At 37.2% G+C, this 13,695-nt stretch overlaps 1 protein-coding gene across 7 annotated transcripts in view; it reads left to right on the plus strand.

The window, feature by feature from the left end:
* LOC103050633 (ovostatin-like) overlaps window positions 1-13,695 on the plus strand; it is a 74,388-nt gene that overhangs the window by 39,845 nt on the left and 20,848 nt on the right. For 3 of the 7 annotated variants that reach the window (XM_007428537.3, XM_025166848.2, XM_088137560.1), the window contains 8 exons: window positions 205-425; window positions 1,038-1,253; window positions 1,355-1,479; window positions 1,960-2,050; window positions 3,279-3,341; window positions 3,431-3,533; window positions 3,852-3,918; window positions 6,142-6,342. In XM_007428537.3, coding sequence (XP_007428599.2) covers window positions 205-425; window positions 1,038-1,253; window positions 1,355-1,479; window positions 1,960-2,050; window positions 3,279-3,341; window positions 3,431-3,533; window positions 3,852-3,895 — 863 coding nt within the window. In that variant the 3' untranslated portion in view covers window positions 3,896-3,918; window positions 6,142-6,342. Of the gene's footprint in view, window positions 1-204; window positions 426-1,037; window positions 1,254-1,354; window positions 1,480-1,959; window positions 2,051-3,278; window positions 3,342-3,430; window positions 3,534-3,851; window positions 3,919-6,141; window positions 6,343-13,695 lie in introns of those variants that run through there. The other 4 variants (XM_088137558.1, XM_088137557.1, XM_088137559.1 and 1 more) reach the window with 2 other exon arrangements.

The raw sequence follows: 13,695 nt of genomic DNA on the forward strand, positions 1-13,695 counted from the left end.
AGGGGGCTAACTAGATTGTCATTCTGTACTGCTGCCTGTAGTACACTGTTGAGGAAAATTGTTTCATGGCAGTGTCAGTTCACCAACTCTTTGGACTTGTAGCACGTTTGATGAAATATTGTAGTCTGATGCTGGCTCTGGATATATGTATGAGTACCACTAATATTTTTTGCTATTTCTTAATATCCTATTCTACATTCTCAGGAGGTTTGTTATACTGGGAAAGGGAGAAAAAGCCTGCAGCAGAAATATTCCCTTCCTTCTATCCTCGTGCTTCATCAGCTGAGATTGAGATAGCCAGTTATGTCCTGCTCGCCCACCTGAGACAGTTGAACCTATCCCAGGAGCAGCTGACAGAAGCCTCACAGATGGCCCAGTGGCTGACCAGGCAGCAGAATTACTATGGAGGTTTCTCCTCTACTCAGGTGACTTTTATAAATTCATGCAAAGAATTACAAACATTCAACAGCGAATTTTCTGGGCAGTTTCTTTTTATAAAAGAGATGCTCTGGCATGTTAAACTAATGCGAACTGTATTTATAATCATATTTGCTCCAAATAATGCTTTTCTACCGTATTAAGAGTTTTCTTTTTATCCAAAAGAATTGTCAAATGACAGTGCTTCTTATTGTTGCTTAGTCCTAAGACTAATGACACCACATCTATTTCTGTTCTGTTCTTTATTTCTTTGTATTTTCACTTTTGAGGCTTCAGCAATTACTGGGAAGAGCCAGAGAGATACAGAGAATAATAGGCTTGGGCGGGAACAACCTGGTTGAAGGTTCAGACCACTGAACCTCACATAGCTTTCGGGGTTACTGCCAGAATAAAAGTGAGCTGTAATTCATGAAAGTCTATGCCTTTTTATAAAATTTGGCAATCTGACAAGGTGCTATCAGACTCCTCCTGATTTTTATCAGAATAAAATTAGATAAGCTCCATATACACAATCAATCATTTTGGAGGAAGGAGAGGGGAAAGATTTGTGATAAAGCCTCACATTGTTTTCTAATCTAGAACTGTACCATTTTCTCCAGGACACTCCTGTGGCTCTCCAAGCTTTATCTGAGTATGGAACCCTCACCTTCACAAAAGATGCTCAAAACACTGTTGTTATCAGTGCAGGGGAATCTTTTAAACAACTTTTCCAGGTGGATAGTAGCGTTAGCATCCTATTGCAGCAGACTACATTGCCCAGCATCCCAGGGAACTACAGTGTGGAAGTGAAAGGTTCTGGATGTGTCTATGTGCAGGTAAATGATTTCTTTGGCCATGATGTCCTTCAACAGATACCTAGAGTTTTTAGTAGAGCTAAACTACAATAAAAATATATTGGTTTTTTTTCCTGTTTCAGACATTCTTGAGATACAATGTCATCCTTCCTGAACAGGCTTCTGGATTTAGTTTGGCTGTGGAAATAAAAAATGCTTCATGTACTGGCAATTTTTTCCCCAAAATGGATGTTGTGCTCACAGTCAGGTAATCTCCTGTATATAATCTAATCTAATGTAGGGATTGCCAAATAACACTTATCTTCTGCTGAAAGCAAGTCTCAAACTCTTATAATTAAGAAAAAATGCTTGGAAGAGTAAAGGCATTGTGAAATATTGACAGTTAAAGGCAGAAAAATAATTCTGGTGTAATGTTTTTCCCACCTTCTACAGTAATTCATAGAATAACTTATGTAAAATCACTTTCAAAAATTAGAATTAAATAAGGTAAACATTTGCACAATTCATTAAACTTAATGTTCACCAATCAAACAATCTGTATCTTTGTGGAAGAATTCAGGTTACCCTGGTATATAATTCTAAATTGTGTGCTTAGGCTTTATAATTCAACATGTATATGAATTCTGTAGGATAGATATTAGCTAAATAGTTCTTTGCAGTATCTTTTTGGCTACCTGTTGACCAAGTTCAGTCAGAATAACTAATAAATTATTTTTCTTTATTCAAGTTACACTGGAGAACGCAATGTATCCAACATGGCCATCATAGATATGAAGATGCTTTCTGGTTTTGTTCCAGTCCGTTCATCTTTGGATCAGGTAGAGCCTGCAAAGGAATTAAATGAAATAACCTAGAGAGTGAACTTTGAAATTATCATAGCATTGAACTGACTGAAAGTGACAAGCTTTAAAATTGCAATTCTATAAGTTGTAGGAAATTTAGTAATTTTGAGGATTTATTTTATTACTTCAATTTATATAGCTGCCCTTTGGCATGCAACTTAGGGCAGTATACATAATTAAAAACAACAAATAACCACATTTCTCTTTTGATTCCTCTTTTGGGGGCAAGTGGTATGGTTATTATTAATAAATATAAGGGAGCCCCTCCCATGTCTTACATAATATGTCTGTATATTAATATGCAATGTGACACTTTGTTTGTAATAAATATACTGTAGGTGGGGCTATTCAGGGCCTCTACCATTTTTATGCTTCTAGGTAAAATAAAGCAAGGTAAGGCTACTGAGCTTTTTAGTGATAACCAAGACAAAGAAATTAGAGGTACCTGAAGAGTGCCCGTTTTCAACATGAAAAGAATGTATATGCATAATAGGAAGAAGGCGCAAACAAAATATTGTGATACATTTTATTTATTCAATGGATGCTAGTGTAAATGCATGCTTTTATTTTCTGTTTCTAATCAGATGAAACCATCTGATTCTACTTCATTCCTATTTGACAAAATGTGACATGATACCATTTCAGTGAATCACAGAACCCCCCCCCCCAAAAAAAACTTAGATCAAACTCAAGCACCTGGTTTCTCTGCAGTATCTGATGGCTGTAGGCCACTCTTGCTGTATTTCAGGAAGAGACAAAGAGCTGTTGCCTCAATTTATTTGCCAGGCTAAATAGGAGACTAGTATTACTTGGAAATATAACTGGTCTGCCCACAACCCATCTTTTATGCTGTTGCCAAAAGACTATAAATTTCAACAGGGAATCTGTAGCAGTTCAGTCACAGCAAGAACACCTATATCTGCAACACCCATCAAATACGGGGTGGAAGAACTACATTCTAGCAATCTCAGTGAGGTACAAGATTAACAGAGAACTCGTAACTAGGGTAACAGAGACACCTAGATTTCTGCTTGTTAGGAACATCAAAATGGAAGAGCTTTTTAATATCTGTCATATTTCAATCAGTCAGTTGTTTTTTAAATTATTTGCCTCATTTTACATGAAACTCTCACTTCAGTGTCATTTCCTATAACGTATTCAATTCTCCAAATATATTTTATTCCTTGTTTTTCTTCTTGTATAGCTCCAGAATGAAGTTGCACGTTGGGAAATCAGAAATGATCATGTCAGCATATATCTGAGAGAGGTACGTTTGAAATGTGAAAATGATAGTGTAGATTCATTTAAAGGGAAGGAACAAATTAGACATTGTCTGATATCTTATCTTATGCTTAGGTATCAGCAAAGGAAATTACTCTCACAATAACTATAGAAGAAACCCATCCTGTCACCAACAACAAACCAGCTCAGATTGGTATATATGATTATTATGAAACAGGTATGTCATCTGGTAGTCAAAAACCACACATCCTCTATAGAACAATGGTAACCAGTTCTGTGACTAATCTAGTAATCCACAGTCCTTTTGTATCGGCTGTCTGCACCTCATTGAAATAGATGAACTAGGGCGGGGGTTTGCTAGGTGATGGCCATTTAAAAAAAAACAATCCTTAGAATCATGAGCTTTTTAGAATGTCTCTTCTAAAATTAAATACTGGCTGCTTTCCCTGAATATCTGAAAAAGATACTAGATCGAATTTTCAGGATGCTGTATGTGATGCAGGGTTGCAACTTTTCTTACCTTTCTGCCCACCAGATGAGTATGCCATGGCTGAATATAACACACCCTGCCAAGTTTGAGCTTGGATCCAACAAAGAAAAAGGTAAGCCAAGGCAAGAGCTGCTAGCTAAGCAGTAGTTTTTTGGGAAGGAGAGAGGATAGCACAAATGCACAAAGAAGCTCTGCTATGGCTAGGTGTTGCCTTGTGCACTGCATGTTTCCAAGAACTGGGAGGAGAAACAGAAGCCTCTTTGACCACGGTTTGACCATCAGAAGCAATGGGGGCACATAGAATGCTGGAAAGGAGGCCCACAGCTAGAGTGTGGCCCCTGAGAAGGATGTCAGGCATTCTGCTCAGCTTTCCTTAGATACCCTGAAGGAGACAGAATAAACATCCTTTTATATTTTAGGGTGTGAGCAAGAGATATAGACTCTAGTTAAGGTCTTTTCAGATAATCACTGGTACTCTAAACTATGCGTACTATAAGACGAACATAGAACGGCGCTATGTGATCTCTCATTAACACCTTTTCTGCCATATTCAGGACTAAATTTTCTAGAGACTCTTCAGAGACAAAAATCTATGGTTGATTTGCAACCATCTACAGTTAAGGGAGTCTAAACGCTTATAAATATTGCAGATTAGCAGATGTATAAAAAGAAGTCAGAAACTCAACAGCTTCCTTTTTTTCCTGTTTTTTAAATTGTTTTCTCTTTATTGCCCTTTTTTAATTTTACTTTTTAGTATTTCAAAATTGCTAAATTTGTTGGTTTAGTTTTTTATTAACAGGTACATCCAACAAAAGCACATCCGTATATATGTATACACTATGCACCAACACAATAGAGATTTTAGTAACAAGTAATTCAGCTTAAGACAGAAACTTTTATTGCAAAACAAATACCTCTTCCTTCATTTTTTTCATTTCATTATATATTCATTATATTTAATTCTGAAGAAAAGTCAAATAATTGTAATGCTTGTAACACAAATATCCGAAACTGTAGTTAATACTGATATAATATGCACTTCCCCCCCTTTTTTCTTCTTCTCTCCTATTTGCATTTAATATACTAAGCACCTAAATAATAGAATATTAAGAATCCAAGTATATTATATAAATATAACTGTATCGAAATAACATAGAATCATAGAATCTTAGGATTGGAAGGGACCTTGGAGGCCTTCTAGTCCAACCTCCTGTCCAAGGCAGGAGCCCTCATACCATCTCAAACAAATGGTTGTCCAATATTTTCTTGAAAACATATTGTACCAAAACTGAGAAGATGGAGCAATAGATGGTCTACCCGGCTAGATTCAGTGCTATGTTAAAGACTGAGCTAGTTCTATATTAACATTTTATGGATATATTTTTAGTTTCTATGGAGTCCTTGGGGTTCTCTGAGCTTGGTTCTTTTCTTGCAAACGTTTCATTACCCGGCTAAGTAACACCTTCAGTGCTAAAATGGGATGAGGTTTGCTCTCTATTTATCTGCTGTGGCCTGCTTTGCCAGTGCTGGTGGGGGTGGGGGTTCTGTTTTGCTCATCTGGTAGTTCATTGATAAGCATCTGTTGACTGCTTGATTGTGTGCCTGGTGGTGACCTTTGCTTGTCTGGGTGAGGATTGCTGGAGATGATTGCTGGTGATTGAATGCTGGTGAGGTGATCTTCTGGTCTTTTGTCTCTTTTGAATAGTATGTAGATGCTGTTAATCTCTATGTGTCTGTTAATTGCTGCCTTGTCTGAATACCAGGCTTCCAAGAATTCTCTTGCATATTTGGATTTGGCTTGGTCTAAAATGCTGACAGTTTCCCAGTTAAAATTGTGGTTGAGTCTGTCCATGTGTTGTGCAATTAAGGAATTTTCATCATGTCTTCTGACTGCTAGTTGGTGCTCATGGATGCGTTCTGCTAGTCTTCTGCCTGTTCGTCCTACGCAGTGTTTGTTACAGTCCTTACACTTAGTTTCTACAAATGTCACTCATTTATTTATTATTCTATATATTCTTTTCCGATTTTATTAGCACTGTTACCTTTTTGGTTGTACTTCATCATATCCTCTGGTTGTTATACTTCCCAATAAAATATATAACTGTAAAAAAAAAAATCTATGGTTTGTGTGTAACAATTGTTGAAATTAGATGTAGCTTAGCTACTTATAATTGCAATTACATTTAGTTCTCCTCTGTTGCAATTTCATGGCAGTGCTACTGATTGGGGATAGAATAAATTGTTCTATGTGATGTAAATAAGCCCTCAAATTAAGTGTTAAATTAATGAATTAGTTTTTGTTCTTTCTTTAAAGTAGAGTTTTCATTTATTTCAGCAGGAAAATTGGAGAAACTGTGTCTATTTCCAGGTGAATCACAAAAGCACCATTCAATCAAATGTCCTAATAAGATAATTGTGAATAATACAGAAGTACCTGAAAAATCAAATTTTTGACTGAGAACTAGCTGTAAAATTTTCCAACTTCCAGATTAACAGTCTGATTTTTCTTCTTTACAAAATAAAACCTTATTTGATCATTTCACCATTTAGATTCATTTGTTTTCTTACTGAGCTTTCTTTATGATTTGGTTCTTTGGAATACATTCTCAAAAAATTAATTCTGCTGTTTGAATAACCAGTTAAGATAATGCAAGAGGGGTGAGGAGACCTGAAATCTATGTCAACTCAAGTGTTCTTATTACAAGTCACAGACACAGACAACACAAAAACATAATATAATACACCTGATTAAAAGGCTTCTGATTATGCTTAGTCTATTTTCCTATTAAGAAAACATGAATTTCTACAGGTGACAATTATAAACTTAGCAAAGCAAGAACTGTTTTAAGATTTTTATCTGTTGAAAGAACTTGTATGTAGAATTCTTCTGTTCATCTGGGAAACTGCTAAAAAGAGGAGTTAGTAGCTTGTATGGCACCTTTTATTTCCCAAGTTCCAATAAAGCCAAATAAAGAGACTTGAGACGAGGCTTCTTTAAGATAATAGATGTATATTGATCAAGACACAGCTGGGTGACTCCAGTCAACACCCATTAGAAAGGAATGTTGAAGGAATCACACCTCACAAAGCAAACATCAGAGTTTTATAGACATCCATTAATGTATGCAGGTGATACATTCCCCTATATCCATACATGGGGTTTTGGGGATGGTCTAAGGAGGGGTTGAGGTGGTCCCTGAAAGTTGAATCTAAGTTTAACTTTTTTTCCTTCTTATCTATCCTTTGGAATCCCAAACCTTTCTCTCCGGACATCGGCCTAACACCAGCCTGGTACGGAATTAATTTATGGCTACAGGCCTCTGGTTAATTGCTTTTAAGGGAGATGGGGTAGGAGAATGGTATGCTCTTTATAAAGTAAGTTAACCCTTTAGAATAGAGTGCACTCTTACAGGTATAGTTATACATTATGTGAAACATATCTATATCTCTATAAAATATATATAGAATATAAAATTGTGTACTAAAATAATGCCCTTCAAGCTCATTATAAATACCTTGATATTTACAATAAAGCAAAACATGAGCCCATGTTTCAATATTCCTGTCTTCACAAAGGCAGTGCTGTACCATTTAGCATGTGGAATTTTCCAGAATTTGCCCTTCACCACTGATGACAGCAAGATATCAAACTGCAGTAATATTAAAGCCCTACAAAATTTATTATTTGTAAGTTGGGCAAAACAAAATTCTGGATTAAAGTAAAATTTGCTATGACTCAGTTGTGACAGTTTATTATATATCTAATGTCTAAGAACTACCAGAGCCTGTTGTTGTCCCAGGAACATCAGCCTCTTAGTTGAAAATCCCAACTATCGTAATTTGTCTCCTATTTGCCATTTCCAAGAAGAATAGTGTTTATCTGTCAGAATATGATGTATTAGATCTTGAGGCTGAACATTTAAATACTGATAGCCATTCCATTGTTTCCAGATAGCAGGGCAACATTAGGAACACTTTTTGTCACTTGGAATTATTTTCTTAGAAAATTGGTTTGGACTCTCTCTTTGTAGCAGTTGATAGCTGAGCTCCACACTGGAGTGTGTCAGCGCCTTGGCTTTACAAAAGTTTCAGTGCAGCTTAAGTACGTACTGAACTTGGGCCCCTATGGAGAAGAAAGACAAGATTGCTTCCAGAGTCCTCTAGGCATTTAGACCAACCTGGGCAGCATGAGTGTGTTATTTCCCTGAATATTGAAACATGAAGCCCAGATATTTAAAATAGGGAAGCTGCTCTATTTTATGCACCTGAAGGGTCCAAGTCAGTTTTTAAAAGCCCCCTGCAAAACATGACCTTTGTTTTCTCAGTTAATTTGTAATCATTGTTCCTTATAGAAATGGGTCAGTGCTCCTGTAATTCATAAACATATTGCTTTTCATTATGCAAAGACAAATTCAAAGCGTTTCACAAAATAAAATCAATTATTGTGTAACACGTGTACCGTTTTTAAAAGGCCAATAAAAATGATAGCACACAAAATACTATACCATAATAAGAAAAAAGCAACAGATTACCTGAAATTGTTTTACACATGGACAAAAAATTGATATTTCTCAAGCAAAAGGTAACACAGATGTTTCTCAGTTCTCAAACTGTAAAACAAATTTATAATATTGCAAAAAAAAGAACACATACAGGCGGTCCCCAGGTTAAGAACAAGTTCCATTCCTAAGCTTGTCTTTAACTCAAATGTGTATGTAAGTTGGAACTCGTACTTATGAACAGGCTGCCTGTTACTAAAAATGGTGGACAGCATTCTCCTTCCTCAAGCCAACCAACCGCTGAAGCTGCATGATGTTTACATGAACCGCTGAAAACAGGCTGTAAATTAAAAACACGCAGCTTCAGCGGCTCATGAAAACATTGAATGGCTTCAGCAGTTCATCAGCTTGAGGAAGGAGAACACCATCTGCCATTTTTAGTAACAGGCAGCCCGTTTGTAAGTATGAGTTGTCCATAGGTCAGATGTTCTTAACTCAGGGACTGCCATAACTGAACAGACCTTCCAGTCTCCATCTTGATGTTAAAATCCTGCTCTAGGATGCCTTAGATTTAATAAGTAAAAAATCAGGGTGAAGAAGCCTAAAAAAGAGCAAGACTCAGGTGACAAACCATATGAGCACAGCTTCCTTGTTACATTTGACCACTGTTTTTATCTAATTGTGCCACAAAATTAATGGAAGCAGCTCTGTGGAACCTAAATTAAGCCTTAGCCAGGCAAACAGATTTGATTGCCAAGCTCCAGCTTTAGTTCTGAGTTGCCCAGCCTTTAACCTTAGAGTTATGTTAGGGACATATTTGACACCTACATGGCCCTGAGGTTAGACATTAGGTTGCCCAGAATAGAAGCTGGAGCTTGGCAATCAATTTGCCAAGAGGTCTCTTTAAAAACGATTCTATCCTTTTCCACAAAGTCCAAAGAACCCCACATAATAGTTATGCACCAGATTGTACAATGAAAAGTTTAAGCAGTTGGAACAAGAAATGCTCCTTAATTTCCTGGCTGATTCACTTCTTTAGGCTACACAGGGGTTATAGTTGGATTATGCCTTATTACACTGAGGATTGGAACACTATTTGTAGATATTTAAAGCTAATTACTGCTCAATGGCTTCATTGTTTAGACACCATTTGTGGATTTTGGTACTACTGGAGAGTACCAAGATACATTTTACTACTTGAGAGTACTACTACTACTTCACAGTGTTGGACCTAGACCCTAAGCACCCTCCTGAGACCAACCTGAGGCAATGACAGCTTGCAGCATCATCTCCCTAAAATAGAAAGTTATTTATATAGCAATTTAGGAACATGTAAATCTAAATCCTGTAAATGGCCAAAATGTCCTTGTCTCACTCCCTTTTCAGTTGTACATTTGGGCACTGTCCAGCACCATTGTACCTAACTCTACAAGAGGTTTTTCCATATAGGTTATATGTCGTTAAGAGCAAATATTTCTAATTAATAGAGTTTTTGAGCTTATCTCACAAAGAATTTCTAGAGACTCTGAATGCCACTCTGAAATCCACAAAAGCTAAGGACATTTGGGTGGAAACATGGCAGTACATCTTGTGAAACTTTGGGGATGACACAGAGGTAAAGACCAACAGCCAGGCGATATGCCTGAGCTAACAGAGCTTCTCCAGATAAGGAGAAGCCATGAGATTGCCCACATGTGCTTTTGGGGGGGGGGGGCAGCTCCTTGCAAGGAAGCCTGAAGGGAGCCTGTGGGCAACCCGCAAGTAGAGCACTGAGAACCGTGGAAGAAGACACCATGCTCACAACCTCGGACAAAGTCTGTTTAAAGGACACTGGGTCTGATTGATCCACTTTCTAAAACACATTTAAATGAAGCAAATTTAAAGTATAAAGAGACCTTCAGAGCAGCAGAGTATCTAAAGCCACCTGCATGACTGCATCTTCGATCTGGGAAAGATTAGGGAAAAAGAGAAGGAACCAGTTATAAAGATTTAAAATAATTAAATGCAAAAAGCTTACCAGGATTTTGGAATAAGTTAAAAAATGGACTAAGGGGACAGTTAAATTTGGAATATTGCCTCATTTAAAGTATTTTGTGAATTAAATAAACAGATAATATATATCTCTGAGGGAAAGAAAAATGTTTAAATTTGTTGAAGAAGCTGATTGGCTGACTGTGTTAATTAAAGAAGTAAGTAGAAAAAGAAGGGAAACAAGTTCTGAGAAGACCATATGATTATAGAAGTATGGTTATAGACTTCTTCTTCCATCAATATATTCAGAATATTTTGTAAATTTATGCAAGAAGCTTTAGCTTTCATAAATGATCCAGATGATTTTCTTTCAGCTGCTCCACATTGCTTTCTAGATAGATGTCTACATTTTTCTTCAGACTGATACAGAACCAGCTATGAGTACCCTTTGATCAGCCAGTTGCAAATACACACATCCTCAGTATCCTCTATTATTTATGACATCTTCAAAAGGGTCTTTCTGTAGATAGTAACAGATGGATAGACTGCAGTGGGAGAGACTTTAGATAGTCTGGCCCTAAGCCATTTGGGGTTTTTAAAAAGTGCCCAATAAGAAACTGACAGTCTTTCAGTGTGTGGTTGTAAAAGGCACCCCTCCAAACACATGTGAGCTGCATTCATTACCAACCCTATAAGATCGCCCCCAATACATGTGAACTGCTTAAAGTGCCCTTGTAAGAAAACATTCACAGCAAGCTGAATTGACCCTGAATGGGGACAATGGGAGGAATCAGACAGGACCCAGTGTCCCAGTAAACCAAATTGTTTATATTCACTGACCATATCTCAGAGATAGTATAGCTGCCATGCTGACCTAGTAGGAAGGGATAAATAATAATAATGAGACACAGATGGGCTTATCAAAAACATTCCAACATCATGCTGTAATTTACAGTATCTGCCTTTTTCTTTGTCTTGCCTTTGCAATGCAGTAGGCCAAGGGGTACATAAAGAAGGCTGAGTGCCAAAGAATTGATGCCTTTGAACTGTGGTGCTGGAGAAGACTCTTAAGAGTCCCCTGGACTGCTAGGAGGTCAAACCAGTCAATCTTAAAGGAAATCAACCCTGACTGCTCATTGGAAGGATTGATAATGAAGCTCAAGCTCAGATACTTTGGTCACCTAATGCGAAGAGAGGACTCTTTGGAAAAGACCCTGATGCTGGGAAAGATTGAAGGCAAAAGGAGAAGAGGATGGCAGAGGATGAGATGGTTAGATAGCATCACTGAAGCAATGAGCATGAAACTGAGCAAACTCAGGGAGGCAGTGAAGGACAGGAAGGCCTGGCGCAATATGGTTCATGGGGTCACGAAGAGTCGGACATGACTTAACGACTGAACAACAACAACAACAAGGCCAAGGGCATATAAGCTATGGTTCTGCTTTTGATCAGGGCTGCCCAACAAGCTGCAAATGCAAGTTTGCATGCCTAATAAAATTATGTTATATCTTCAGAGTGATTTGGTTGGTTTAGGAGAACCAGATTTTGGCCACAAGAAGTGCAAGCATCAACCCTATAACTAGCACTGGTTAGCAACCTAGCTACTACATTTTGTACCAACTGCAAACACTATTCTATATTATGATAACCCAGACAGCACATAACCAAGGCTCAGATAATTGCCACCAAATCCAACTGGCTTAAGAAGAAACACCAGTATTCCCCATCTCTACTATATATTGGGGTTTTATTTCCTACTTGAAGAACTTTGTACTTGTTACATTTCATTTTGTTATTTTCAACCTCTTTTGGTAACATATCAATATTGTTTTGAATTTTATTTTTATTCATCTTTTCACCCTATTTTGTATCATCTGCCAATTTTGTAAGCATTCACTTCTTAATCTCAGTCACTAATAAAACTACTGAGAAATAGAGGACTCAGAATAACCCTTGCAGCACTCAGTTTCTGAATCAGGAACCCATTATAAGCACTCTTTTAATATGATTTTCATGCCAGCAATGGCAAACCACTCCTGAAAATCTTGCCAAGAAAACTGCAGGGACTCATCCAGGAAGTCACCAAGAGTCAAAATAGAGTATGCCTGCAATATTCCCACAGTTTTGTTAAAGAACTGAACTAATCAAAAATGAAATAAAGTTAGTCTGGCAAGTTTGCTGCCTTCTTACAATTATTGCCTTCTTTTAAAAGTGCTTACAGATTGCTCCCTTTATAACACAGACTTTTCCCAGGTGTCAATTTTAGATTGACTATAGTTTTTTGGATTTTCCTTTTCCTCTTTCTTCAAATTATTCTCCTTTTCTCCAAGATAAGACAAAAGGACATGGCTAGACCATCAGCCAGTTCCTTCAGCACTTAAGATGCAATTCATATTGTCCTAGATATTTAAACTCATTCAAAATAAGACTATTCTCTGACCATGTTTCTATCAAGCTTAAGCTTCAATCCTGTCCCTTCAGTCTATTCTTCACCACTTCCTGGCAGAACACATACTTTTTTATTGGAGAAAACTGAAGCACAATAAGAGTTTACCAAATCCCCCCTTTGCTTTGGGTTTTTGCCACTTTAATTGAGCAGCTGCTTTATTGATAGTTTTCTTTTCCTTTTATTTTCACTGTGTCTAAAGAAGCCTTTTTTGTTATTCTTAGTATCCTTCCTTCACTTTAGCCCATTCTGAATGTTTATTTTCTTGACAATTCCAGCTATCTATGCACTCTTCCTTAATTATTTGGCCCTGTTGGCATTTTCTATTTCTGGTGTTTGTTGTTGGTGATTTTGGTATTCAGATTTTCACTAAGCTTTTTAGGTACTATCCACTGTGTTTTTCCTCATTAGAATTGTTTATCATTGTTTACCATTGTGTTACTATAAGTCACTTTTTTAAAAGAACTCTCATCCATTTTGAAATTGTTCTTCCTTTAGCTTTTCCTGCCAGTTCAGCAAATCTAAAGAAGCTCTTATTGTCATTCTACACATCATTTGCAACCTCTGCTCATTCTGAGCTTTAGGCTTTGTGACATGATTTGGAACAGAGATGGTCAGAGAAGATTGGGTTTAAGCAGCTGAGGTTAAAAAAGAGGAGGGAGAGGAAAGAAAATTGTGAAAAGGGGTTTAGGGAAAAATCTGGAGATTTATGAAAGCTTGTCTTTTGATAGGTAAGCTGAAAAGGAAGCAGGTTACAGCTGCAAGAGGAAGAACAAAGAGAGACTGAAATAGCAAATGTTTCAATTATTTCAAACAAAAATTCTGCCTGCAATATCCTGGATGGTTGACAAATACCTGTGAGGGATCTGTAGAAAAGGCACTGAGAAAGCTGCAAGTCTCACAAGTACACAGAGAACTGCAGTTCAGCAAGAGCTTTTGGTCCTTTATCTTTGTCCCTTGAAATTCCAGGCCA

This window comes from Python bivittatus, unplaced genomic scaffold (genome assembly GCF_059951505.1).
Source record: "Python bivittatus isolate LINGU-HERP-01145 unplaced genomic scaffold, Pbiv_v1 ctg000220_np1212, whole genome shotgun sequence".
NCBI classification, from domain to species: domain Eukaryota; kingdom Metazoa; phylum Chordata; class Lepidosauria; order Squamata; family Pythonidae; genus Python; species Python bivittatus.